The sequence below is a fragment of the Dermacentor andersoni genome, chromosome 5 (assembly GCF_023375885.2).
Source record: "Dermacentor andersoni chromosome 5, qqDerAnde1_hic_scaffold, whole genome shotgun sequence".
NCBI lineage: Eukaryota > Metazoa > Arthropoda > Arachnida > Ixodida > Ixodidae > Dermacentor > Dermacentor andersoni.
Window position 1 is genome coordinate 10,235,161 of NC_092818.1, and position 12,010 is coordinate 10,247,170.

A 12,010-nucleotide genomic window follows, 5' to 3' on the forward strand; every position below is an offset into this window, starting at 1 on the left:
CTGTGCCAAAAATGGCACACACCGATTTCGGTTTCTCTGCTGTAGTTGCAGGCAAAATTGAGAAAACTAGTAACTGCCTTGAATTGGCGAGGCCAAAAAATATGCCAAAATAATTTTTCTACGTTTCTGCGGTCGAACTTCTTAGAGAAAAAAAAAACCAATTGCTCGTGTTTGCCCCCTCCGAGTTTCACGTCGCATCCCAAAATCTACTTCACCTCTGTTTTGCGTATCACTCAAGAGATGGCAGCACTTGCCCATAATAAGTGCGCATAACTACGAGATTTACTCTGACGGTATCACATTCTCAACTGGGAATCTCACACACGCGAAAAAGAATGGTAACCGGTATGTGCCAAATATGGGACGCCATGCAATAGAGGGTTAAAAGCGACGCTTTCCGCTACTCTTTCTATGTTCGTACTATAAGAGACTGGAATACTCTACCACCTGACACTGTCTGTATTTGTTCAAATGACGATTTCTTCCATGCTTTATGAGTGTAATTCTGAGTGTTCATTTATATGAGTTGTACCCTCCCTGCTGTAATGCCTGAATGGCAAAGCAGGTACCCAATGAATAAAATGAATAAATAAAGAAATGTTTCATTGTCATGATTTTGTTTATATTGTTGCACCTTGTTAAGCAGCAATTACGAGCATTATGTGAAATCATGTGTGCAAGAAATGCAATGTTGAAGCAACTCTTGAGTTTAAACAAAGCAGTAGTAAGCATGAGTGTCTGCTATTTAAAGAAATCCTGCTCCAATAAGTGCTTGACATGTCTCGTTTGTTGCTATACGTTTCAATATGTACTATACAGATTGCTGACGACATTTCAGTTGCTGTGTAACTCATGCTGCTCTTGTGTGTCACACATGAACAGACATCTTCAGCTTTGGAACAATGCATACTGCACAGTAAAATAGGCATTGCAAAGCAATATTCAACAATGCAAGCTTGGTTGCCATTCACCTTGGAAATAACCTTTATTTAAAGAAAATTCCCTGGCGAGACAATATTCAAAAGCACAGTGAACAAAGCAAAGGAGTAACATAATGGCACATGGTTATTTGTCACTGCATGTGTATCTGTCATGCTCAACAAAGACAAATCATGTGCTTTTCACTACTGCAGTATGCAGCATACTTTGATTAGCCACATGTGAGCACACGCAATGTGTTATGTTGAAGTGCACGGCCTATTTACTTTTATGAAAATAAAAATAAAACATGTTACACCAGCACATGTCTCCACCTCATTTGCCAGCGAATGCGCCGGCGCACACTTTGCAGGTAGGCAATGCGCAAATTTCTGGGCAGCCGAAACACACCAACTATGGATTCACGCACCGCACGGCCTCTTTGAAACAAAGCTCGAGAAGGCTGTACAGGGTGCGCCTGCGGTGGCACCTGTACTTGAAGCGGCACTTGTGCCTGGGCTGGCTCCTGTGCGCTGTCATCATGTGCACCGTCGTCACCTGGGTCGTCTGGCAGAGGCACGCCTGCTGCAAGGCAGAGGTCATGCAGCGCTGCACAAGCTGCAACAATAGTGGCTGCTTTCTGAGGCGAGTAGTGGAGCACCCGATACCTCTGCAGGCATCGGAAGCGGCTCTTGACGACTCCTATGCACCGCTCAACGGCATTTCGCATTGATGCATGTGCCTCATTATAGCGCCCCTCTGCCGTGAGGCGATTTGGGTGACCAGGCACAGGAGTCATGATCCATGGCTCTAGCGGGTACCCAGAGTCCCCTGTAAAGTGTTGCACGTCAGTGAACGAACGTGGATACATTAAGGCACAATGCAAGAACACAGTCTACGCCAGGGCCCTTTTACAACAGCAGCGGGTCTTGGATTTATTGTTGCAATATCTATCGAACATTGACCTTCACAGAAAGTTGTAAAGAAAGTTCGACTCATTTTAAAGAAAAGCCCAATTTCACCTGTTGTCTCGGCTGCAAATCTCATTCTCGGGTTAAGTTGGACATGTAATATTTATTTCATACTCGTGGTTTTCTGCTCCGCTCATCCCATTTGCTTCTCCCTAAATGTACATCCTCCACTAAAACTAATTAGCTCTTCTCTCTTCAGAAGTGTTATTTTATAAAACACTTCTAAGGTCTACTCTCGAATATGCTGCCAGTATCTGGGATCCTTACTCTACTTTTCGTACCTCTTCTCGTGAAGGTACCCGAACTCGAGCTACCCGTTTGATCCTTTCTAATCACTCCAGCACCACATGTCGCTGCAACAAAAAAAATTGCAGACATTGTGACACAAAGAAAAATAGCGCAACTTGCACTATTCTACAATATATACTACACCGATCACTAACGTCGATGCCGAAAGTTTCACGCACACGCTTATTCCTTCATTCCAAGGACAGTGACCAGGAACCAGCTACCCGAGTCCATTGTCAACAACCCTTTTCCATCATACTTGAAAACTGCCATTTCGACGTGTTCTGTAGAATTACACCCCTGCCTGTAACGCTCCACGTGGCATTCAGTGTATTGAAATTAATAAGTAAATAAACAGAATAACATGTCAGCTGTTGTATACATGCTGGTAAAAATATCTGCCTTCTAAGAGAGACATGTTTCTCTCGATAGTCGCTGCAGGTTCATTAGGTACTGCTGCATTCACAACACATTTCTAGCAAATCACGCTTTCTTAAAGCTTGCTAGGATGCAAAACTATTTGACTGTGTATGTTTTGCATGTGGAAGAAGCACTGCTACTTTAGGTGCACTTACCAAGCAAGACTTCTCCATGAAGTAACAGGCCACGAGTGAGGCGGCGGCGAAATGCAGAATGCCTCCAAACGAAATAATCGTGGCACGATCCCGGAAACCGTGGGTCAATTGCCAGGATATTCAGCTTTGCATCACACACCTCGTAAGAGAAAGCAAAGAGAAGGTGTCAATGCCACTGCAACAAATATCTGGCACAAACTTTTGCTTACAACACTACTTGCCAATCAGTTACTGTTCAGTCAGCCAACACAATTACAGAAAAGGAGATATCAACATACGCAGTAGGCAGTTGAACTAATCATCAGCATGAAAACAATGTCATCTTAACCTACAAATGCAATGTTGGCATGTGTACATGTGCTCATGTATGGCGTGCGGTCACAACACAATGTGCAAAATAATTCCTTTGGTTTCTTCCGTCCATATTGTACAAGATTCTGCTAGAGAGTGCCACCTGTGTTTTTTTCTTGTTTTTCCAGACAAAGTGCCTATTACAAGCGAAAGAATGCGGAAGTGGCAGCATGTGCCGTATTAACAGCTAGAGCAAATGGGTGTCCACACATTCTCATTCTCCCTCACACCATTTTCATTGATGGGATGCTCCTTTTCACGTTTACAGTCTGTTGGCCACAATGCTTTAGTTTTACGTCGAATAAGAATCACAAGGGCTCGTCTTCTGTTAGGATCGCTCGCAGACGAAGACTCCCTTCACTGCTACGGCGTCTATTCCGGTTTAAGTCGCGCGTAATGTGTTTACATTGTAGCATCGAAAAGGCTATTCAACTGTGATTAGAGAGCACTGAAAAAGTGCGGCCGGTTTCTATTGCCAAGATCAAAGTCGTCATTACACATACAACACAAACACTACTTTCTCGAATAGGAACGCAAGTATTACCGGCAATTGATGAAAAATAACGAAACGAAGTTTTTTACAACGTGCACTCGCGCAATCACATATCGAAAATATTTGTCAATGAACAATACTCACGACCATGCAGTTGAGGGCGTAATACCCTTTACGGCTCCAGTACGATTCCGTTTCGCCGGGGCCGAGCTTCTTAGGGCGAACGATGGCTATCAGACTCCCGTCCACACATCCTAGAACTCCTGGAATTTTTCCACGGCTAAGAAAGCCTTCCTTGACGGCGGCTTTCTGTTGCGCCGTGGATGGGAATCTAACCCATCCTTTTTCTTTGCCCACAACCGTAATGGCCTTGGCGACGGCTGTAATGATCCGGCTGACCGAAGGCTGCGACAGTGCAATCGCTTCTTCATTCCCGACGCACTGTTGAAAGCTCCCGGTGGCAAAAAACCGCAGCGCGCACAGCACTTTCATCGTAGTGTCGACACCACGAAATCTTTGAGGTCCGAGATGTCCTTCCGGCTCATCGCAAAGACGTCACACTATGTCTTTGGAGAGCCTAAAATGCCTTCGAAACTCTTCTTCGGCCATGCCGAACGCGTCGCGTCGTTGCCTCTCGTCGCGTCGTTGTCTTTCGGCACCCCCCAGCAACACAACCAAAGGAGCCGCCATTGCCGTCTCTGTCTCGTCTCGTCTAGGTGCCGGCTCGTCAGCTGGCGCGAGGTTAGCCGGCAGCCACGGTTGCCCTAGCAACCCTCGACATCATGCTCGCCCCCGCGCGCGACCCTCGAGAGAACCACTTCTCCGCGGTTCCTCTCCTAGCAGGGAACCGGTTCCTTTCCAGAAGATTGGCAACCTGTGTGACGTCATCAAAATTTGTCGTCCCGCCCACCAGGGATGACGACAACGAAACGCCGACCAATGGCAACAGCCCAAAGGAACCGGTTCCCAAAGGAACCGCTACAGAATACGGCCCCTGCTTCCACACGACACCGACGCATCACTTACTTCCGAGGCCCAGCAACTTACTCAACGCGCAGAGGAAGCTCGTCAACTCGCGCGCATACACATCAAGAAGCAGCAGAGTACAGATGCAAGACGCTACAACCTTCGACATCGGCAAGTCGAGCACCAGCCAAGTGACCAAGTCTGGGTGTGGACTCCAATCCGTCGCCAGGGGTCGACTGAAAGTCTGCTTAGTAGATACTTTGCGCTCTACAAAGTGACACGCTGCGTTAGTGAACTATGAGGTCGTTCCCGATGGTGCCGCGTCGCCTCGGCGTAGACAGCACCACTCAGAGATAGTGCATGTTATTCGCCTCAAACCGTATTTCGTGCGTTGAGCCGGGGCCAAGCCGATCTCAAACTACTTCCACACTTCCACTTTCTAGTTTAGTAAGCGTCGCGTCGATGCTTTTCTTTTCGGTGGGGGAATAATGCCGCTAGGTGTGACGATCCAGCGCTGAGAAAGAAGTGAGCGGAACGCGCGGTCGGCAAAAGGCGGGCGCTGAAGAAGTAGAGGCTGAGGACGCCGGCTTGAGTTTTGGCACGCCATCTTGTACAACTGTGTCTCGCCGACGCCGGGTACATATGCAATTGTCATTTCGTGACAATATATATACATATATATATATATATATATATATGACAGATGTACTTCTTTATCTTTATCACGCGCCGCCATCGATACACCGCCGGAAGACGACGAGGATGACGACGCCTTCCTCGGAATATTAAGCGCAGAAGACCACTAAACAGCAACCAGCAGACCCGGAGCTAAAAGGCCTCGTCGAGTATTTGGAAGGGAACACCGACGTAGTACCTAGGACATTTAAGCGCGGATTGTCTTCGTTCACATTACAAAAAATTGGAGGACGCTTAAGAGGAAGCTTTAGTTCGCGCGCTCCTATCTAAATACATGTAAAAGGAGAATTCGTTTTTCTCGGCAACCACTGTACAAAATTTGACGGGGTTTGGCGCATTTAAAAGAAAGACTTAAATTCTAGTGACTGTTGGTTTCGAATTTATGATTTAGGTTGTCAATTTTTTATTAAAAATTGGCAAAAATCGCAAATTTTCAGAAAACGAAACTATTAAGTTTACAACTCCGTAACTCAGCAAGAAAAAACGATATCGCAATTCTGTGAATTTTATCTGATAGCACATCTAAAGCGGACAAATTTGACATCTTACACATGAATCTCAAAAAATTTATTAATATATAACTACAACTTTTGCAGAACCCTCGTAAACAACGGAACAAATTCACGTAAGATGCAAAATGCCATATCAAATTTGTCCGCTTTGAATGATCTAACAGATTCCGTTTACAGAACCACTATATCTTTTTTTGATGCAGAGCTATAAATTTGTAAACTTCGCGCTTCTATTTTTTTCAAACTTCTGAATTGTTGAAAATCTTTTGAACAAAATTTAAGCCCTAAATCAAAATTCCGCTTCCAACAGTCACTAGAATTTAGCTTTCCCTCTCAATTACAACAAATTTCATTGAAATCGGTCCAGGGGTTATCTCAGAAAAACGTTTTTGCGTTTTTACATGTATTTGAATAGGCCGCGTCGGAGTTGGGCCCGAGCTAAAGCTTCCTCTTAAGCTTCGCCTTCAAGAGTGGAACGCGACAGCGTTCCCGTCGACCCGCCAAGGGGTGTAAGACAATGGGCTACGGTGCAGCGACTACGTGCCCCGCATCGGACGCGGTGAGCGTCGAGCAACGCAGCGTTCGGCGCGACAACGAAATGTGCGCCTGAGCAAGCGACGCACGCCTGAGCCTTAGAAACAGCTCGTTTCTAAGGCAACACCGCGTTCACTAGAGGCGCTTTTGTACCGCTTTGAAGCATCGAACTCGTGGCTTGTCGCATTTGTTCTTACGACAGATTGTTTCTCGTTTTGTCTTCTTACGAGATCAAAGTGATTCATTCTTGCGTACGATGATCCAGATCCGTTTGAAAAGCGTTTTGCCTTAATTTATTGTGTCTAGTGCACAGCCTGTACACTATCGGCTTAAAGGCTACTTGCGAGAGGTAGTCGACTCCCTTCGAATATTAAAAGCTCGGTTTTCCCTTCAGTACCTGAGCACAGTAACAAGAAAGAAACTTTACAAGGATTTAGTTGAAGTTATGATGCCAGTGCCAATGTACCGAATAAAATACTATGGAGGCCCAGGACAAGATGTTTTAAAAAGAGTTAAAAGGATGCCAGTGAAAGCAAGCGTAAAGTCGTTCTTCTTTAAATTGCATACATCTACCCTTCCGGTCAAAACATGGATAGCCGACAAAGGAATATTTGTACCATGGACGACAAACTGTGCGCTATGTAACAAGCCGGAGACCATTGAGCACGCTTTCATTGAGTGCTGGGATGCAATTTTTTATTGGGACGTCTTACAAAGAACTCTTAAAAAGGAACTGCCGATAACAGCACAGGGTATACGTTTCCTGCCGGTAGACAGCCATCAGGGCTTTCCGTACGACATGATAATGCTCCTGGGCCTCCATAGTCTTTGGAAGACACGGATGGCGGTAACGCACGCCGATGTGAATGCGCGCTCAGCACGAGAAAACTTCGTTGAAAGCATTATCTTCATACGTGAGATATATCGTGCACAGGCAGATCCGCCTGACTGGTTGGGTATTCTTGATGAATTAGTGAATTTCAAGAAATTTTAGCTTGTCACGTTGGTCCAAGTAGCCCAACGGGTTTTTATGTATGTATGTCATTTTGTGAATAAAGAAAAAAAAAAAACTCGTGGCTCAGTGGTAACGTCTCCGTCTCACACTCCGGTTCGATTCCCACCCAGCCCGTCTTGCAAGTCGTTTTTTTATTCATGAAGGGCCTGCTGGGATTTATCTCTCACGGCCAACGCCGCCGACGCCGACACCGACGACACCGGCTTTTCTGCGACACGAGCTCCTTAACGCTGTCGCGTTAAAACAACCTGCTCGTAAAGAACTTCTCACCAGTCCGCGCCAGCTACCTTCTTGTTGTTCCGTCAGCGCTGCGTCCAGAAGTACTGTACGCCCTACATGACGATCCAATCACTGGGCATCTCGGATTCTCCCGAAACGCTGTCGAGGAAAAAGGAAAGGTATTACTGGCCGTGTCTCACCGCCGACGTCGCCCATTACGTCAAGACATGCCGAGACTGTCAGCGACGCAAGACACCACCGACAAGGCCAGCAGGATTACTACAGCCGATCAAACCTCCTTGCCGACCATTTCAGCAGATCGGGATGGATTTGCTGGGACCGTTTCCGGCGTCAACATCCGGAAATAAGTTGATCGTCGTGGCGACGGACTATCTCACCCGCTTCGCTGAAACTATTGCCATCTTCGGCTGGTCGCCTCTGAGCACTCTGGAGCGCTCTCGCGAGCGGCGTTGTCTTCGGCTGGTTAAAAGAGGATGCGCGCCCTGCGTTCGGCTGGTTCTTCTCGATTGCTCTCCTCCATCTTCGAGCGCTCGGAGGCGCTCCGAGCCCTGTCGTCGGAGCAGTCGTCGAGATTGAGGCGTCATCGCAGCGCCGCGTCGCTGCTGTTGGCGACGGCCCACCGTAACCTAGGCAACCTATGCCGCTGCATGCTGGCATCTCGACAAACGCTCGTGCCGCAGGCGCGTCCGCCGGTTTTCTCGGCAGCGCCGGGAGCCTTTGATGGACGACCGCACGCCAAGTTTCATCCTAGACGCGAGCGCTCGTTTCTCCCCTGGCGGAACGATTTCATCTCCAACGGGTGTAGGTTTCCGCCGCCGCTTCCCTTAGCGGTCGCGCCCGCGTTCAGTTCGCGCTGCGCGCGAAACGTCTCTTGTTTGCGACGGCGCCTCTTCGGATGACCGGAAATTATTATTGTGTTGTTAACTGTCACGACAGCAATGTAAACACGAAAGGGTTGATGCCACCAGTGAAATTCTGCCGATTCACAAGAAAATGGTACGAAATAAGCAGACGACACACATGGATTACTACGGTGCGCCGAGCGAAGTAAACAACTGGAAAACGAAGCGAGCTCGTTCATTGATCACTCCTGAGTGTATGACGGTTTTTATATGTAACCCACATGAATTTATTAATTACTCGGTACATAATCCTTTTATTCATATAAAAACATTAAGTTGTTCGACGAGCGCTTGTCTTGACTTCTTTCTCGTGTTTCGTTTATGTGTGCGCTGCCCAAGAATGGAAACCACTTCTGTTGTATGCGCTAGCAGTGGCCGAAGTTGAATATGTGCACGATGCATTGAGCATGACCAGAGTTCATTCCGGCTTCACCACTGCACCGATCGATCGAGTTGCTGGACGATACACGCCCGCGTCTTGGTCGCGCCGGCATTGCTGAAGCAGGAATGATTACTAATACTTTCAACTTCCGTCTCTTGAGCACTGTTAAAAAATGGCCAAGCTGTCTACACTGCTGCTTCTATTCCATATTGTAGGGGACGCACTAGTTAAAGTTGTGTTCGCATGTCGTACTTGTGCTATGCAGCGATATATTTTTGAGAGCAGCATTCCGGGCAAGTTGGTAATCCATTACTTAAATGATATTGCGCGACAAAAAACGACACGGACGTGAGAGACGACACACCAAGCGCTTGGTGTGTCGACGACATGCGCTTGGTGTGTCGTCTCTCACGTCCGTGTCGTTTTTTGTCGCGCAGTATCATTTAAGTCATCGATATATTTTGTTTATTTCCGCACAGTGTCGATGGAAGACCGTTGTCGTCATCAGAGACAACACGGATTTGTAGCAAACATATTGTGAGAAACTGCAAAAATGACTTTAACTCGTATGTGCCGTATGTATGTGCCGCATCGATCGTATGTGCTGACGATTTTTCCGGCGGTACATACGATGTCATTTCCAATCACCTGCTCAGCGTCACTTACATGGTTAAGCAGACGCTGCCCTTTCGCCGCATTGCAGCCATAAAAATAATCGTCAAGCGTACCGATCTTCTTAAAGGCAAATAGAAGCGTGTACAGTCTGTTTCACACTTAGGGGAAAACTCGGAACGTATTGCATCGCGATGCGGCAAGCAATGGAGTCGCGCGGTGGCAGCAGCTCGAGCAGTCGCAGACGCTCGAGGGGCGGAGTCGTGATCTGCGTCGTCTGCTACGGCGGCACGCGCTGGCCGCATTGTCAGGAAGCGTGCTACTGTCAGGGGCAGTGCACGTATATTTCTTCACTGTGTGTGCTACCGTAATAAGCAGCGACAAGACGCACTAAGATGTGCGCGCAACGTGTTCAGTCTTTGTTTGACTCGAAAGGAAAACAAAGCACTCAACAATGATAATTATGGGAGTCGAACACGATGAAACAAACGGATACGACTAAATGAATGTTTTAGGTTCAGACAATGAGCTGGAAATGATTTTTCTCGACAATCTTTCGCTACACCAGACAGACTCTGCCCGCCGGCGGGGAATTGGACACGTCACGCACGGAACTTCAGTTAGTATCTCGTCATGTCCCCAGCAGCAGCGATGACAGCGCTCATCCTGGAAGGCAGTGAAGTGAAGAATGACTTGATCAGGGATGTGTTCATTCGCAGCACGTCTCAGTCGCTGACGATGGTGGATCGAAGCCTATCCTCGGGCGACTGATAGAGGGATGGTGCGCCAGCGATACTTTCAACGAGCCCCAGACATTTTAAATGATGTTGGCGCCCGGGGATTGAAGCGGCCACTCCAAGAGAGTGACTGTGCGCTCTTCTAGCAGTTGTTGCACCACACGATAGTGTGGATCGGCGACCTATCGCGTTAGAATATATAGTCGCCTTCCAGAAACGGGCCGTCAAGAATGTATGGAATCAGTACGTCGTCTATGACTGCCCTGTAGCGATGAACTTACCTTCGAGGCATATCAGTTGGCGTCGCACAACGCATATTAAAGAATACCGGCTCATTTCATGCCGTAACGATGAGATCGGCGCCTTGCAACTGATAGTAGAACATTTAATGCGGCCAGCGCGCGCCGCCGTTGCAGACGACGCCGTTCAAGATCCCGCCCCTTGAGCACCTGCGCGAGCTGCTGCCGCCTCCTGACTCAAGCGCTCGCCGCATCGCGATGCAATGCGCTCCGAGTTTTCGCCTAAATGTGAAACAGACTGTACACCGCCCTTCACGCGCACACACGTAGGCACACACCGCGCGCGGCGCGAAACGTGCCCAAACACGCGCAGTGCAGGAGGCAATCAAGGCGGCGCGAACGAGAGATGGGAGAGGGTACCACCCGCTAATAGAATTTTGCTTCGCATGCGGCGCTCTCAACGCCGGCGCAGCAGCGCCGCTCTCGGTGCCGTTCTTGTCTATAGGCGAAACATTGGACGTTGGCAGTAGTCACGTGGTTTCACATCTGCCATTTCCTCCTCCGAGAGCGAGTAGCACGTTCGGCTTGAGCGCTTGTCCTCTACCTCTGAGCTCGGGGAACGCCGGATCTGCCCAACTCTGCTTCGGGGGACGGAGGCAACCAGTCGAAGATACCATAAAGCTCTGCCGAAAGGCAGCGCAGCCGAAGTGGCGCAATTTTTTGTCGGGAACATTCTGCTGCGACATGGTGCCCCAGAAGTCCTCACCACCGACAGAGGAGCAGCGTTTACAGCAGAGCTCACTCAAGCCATTCTGCACTACAGCCATACAAGCCACAGGAGGACAACTGCCTACCACCCGCAGACGAATGGTCTTACAGAGCAACTGAACAAGACCCTCGCCGACATGCTAGCAATGTACGTCGACGTCGAGCACAAGACGTGGGACGCGGTCCTGCCGTACATAATCTTTGCTTACAACACGGCGGTGCAAGAAACAACACAGATCACGCCGTTTAAACTGGTTTACGGCAGGAACCCGAGAACGACGCTCGACGCCATGCTTCCGCACGTCACCGACGAAGAGAATCTTTACGTCGCGACCTATCTCCAGGGCGCCGAAGAAGCCCGGCAGCTCGCCCGCCTACGGATCAAGAACCAGCAGCGTACCGACAGCCGACACTACAACCACCGACGATGCTTCGTCGAGTACCAGCCCAGTGACCGTGTTTGGGTTTTGACCTTACACGCCGACGAGGACTGAGCGAGAAGCTTTTGCGTCGCTATTTCGGACCGTGCAAGATCATCCGACATATTGGCGCACTGGACTATGAGGTCGTGCCAGACGGCATTTCGCTGTCAGAGCGGCGTCGCTCACTACCTGAAATAGTCCACGTTGTGCGACTCAAGCCGTACTACCAGCGTTAATGAACTTTGGGACTTCGCGCAACTGACCTTTGGACTTTGTTTCTTTTCATTGTTTTGTCACTTTTGTTTAATAAGTGTCCTTTTGTGTTTCGCTCTCTTATATTTATAGAATCGGGACGATGCTTTTTAAGAGGGGGGTAATGACACGTGTAC

At 48.4% G+C, this 12,010-nt stretch overlaps 2 protein-coding genes across 2 annotated transcripts in view; both read right to left on the minus strand.

Moving 5' to 3' along the window:
* The window catches only part of LOC129384590 (uncharacterized), a 134,594-nt gene that overhangs the window by 107,249 nt on the left and 15,335 nt on the right, over positions 1 to 12,010 (minus strand). The gene's annotated exons all lie outside the window — the stretch shown is intronic.
* On the minus strand, positions 967 to 4,585 carry LOC129384589 (putative nuclease HARBI1). The gene is made up of 3 exons (XM_055070106.1): positions 3,741 to 4,585; positions 2,753 to 2,891; positions 967 to 1,749 (listed from the first exon to the last, which is right to left on the minus strand). Exons 1-3 carry the CDS (start codon positions 4,086 to 4,088, stop codon positions 1,232 to 1,234), a joined length of 1,005 nt encoding a protein of 334 aa, XP_054926081.1. The 5' UTR covers positions 4,089 to 4,585; the 3' UTR covers positions 967 to 1,231.

Bases quoted from the DNA above. Each gene is read 5' to 3' on its own strand.
- LOC129384589 (XM_055070106.1), bottom strand. From the start codon at position 4,088: ATGAAAGTGCTGTGCGCGCTGCGGTTTTTTGCCACCGGGAGCTTTCAA. The intron at 2,892-3,740 runs GTGAGTATTGTT...TTCTCTTACGAG, and splicing joins ACGCCCTCAACTGCATGGTC to GTGTGTGATGCAAAGCTGAA. The intron at 1,750-2,752 runs GTAAGTGCACCT...AACACTTTACAG, and splicing joins TCATGGAGAAGTCTTGCTTG to GGGACTCTGGGTACCCGCTA.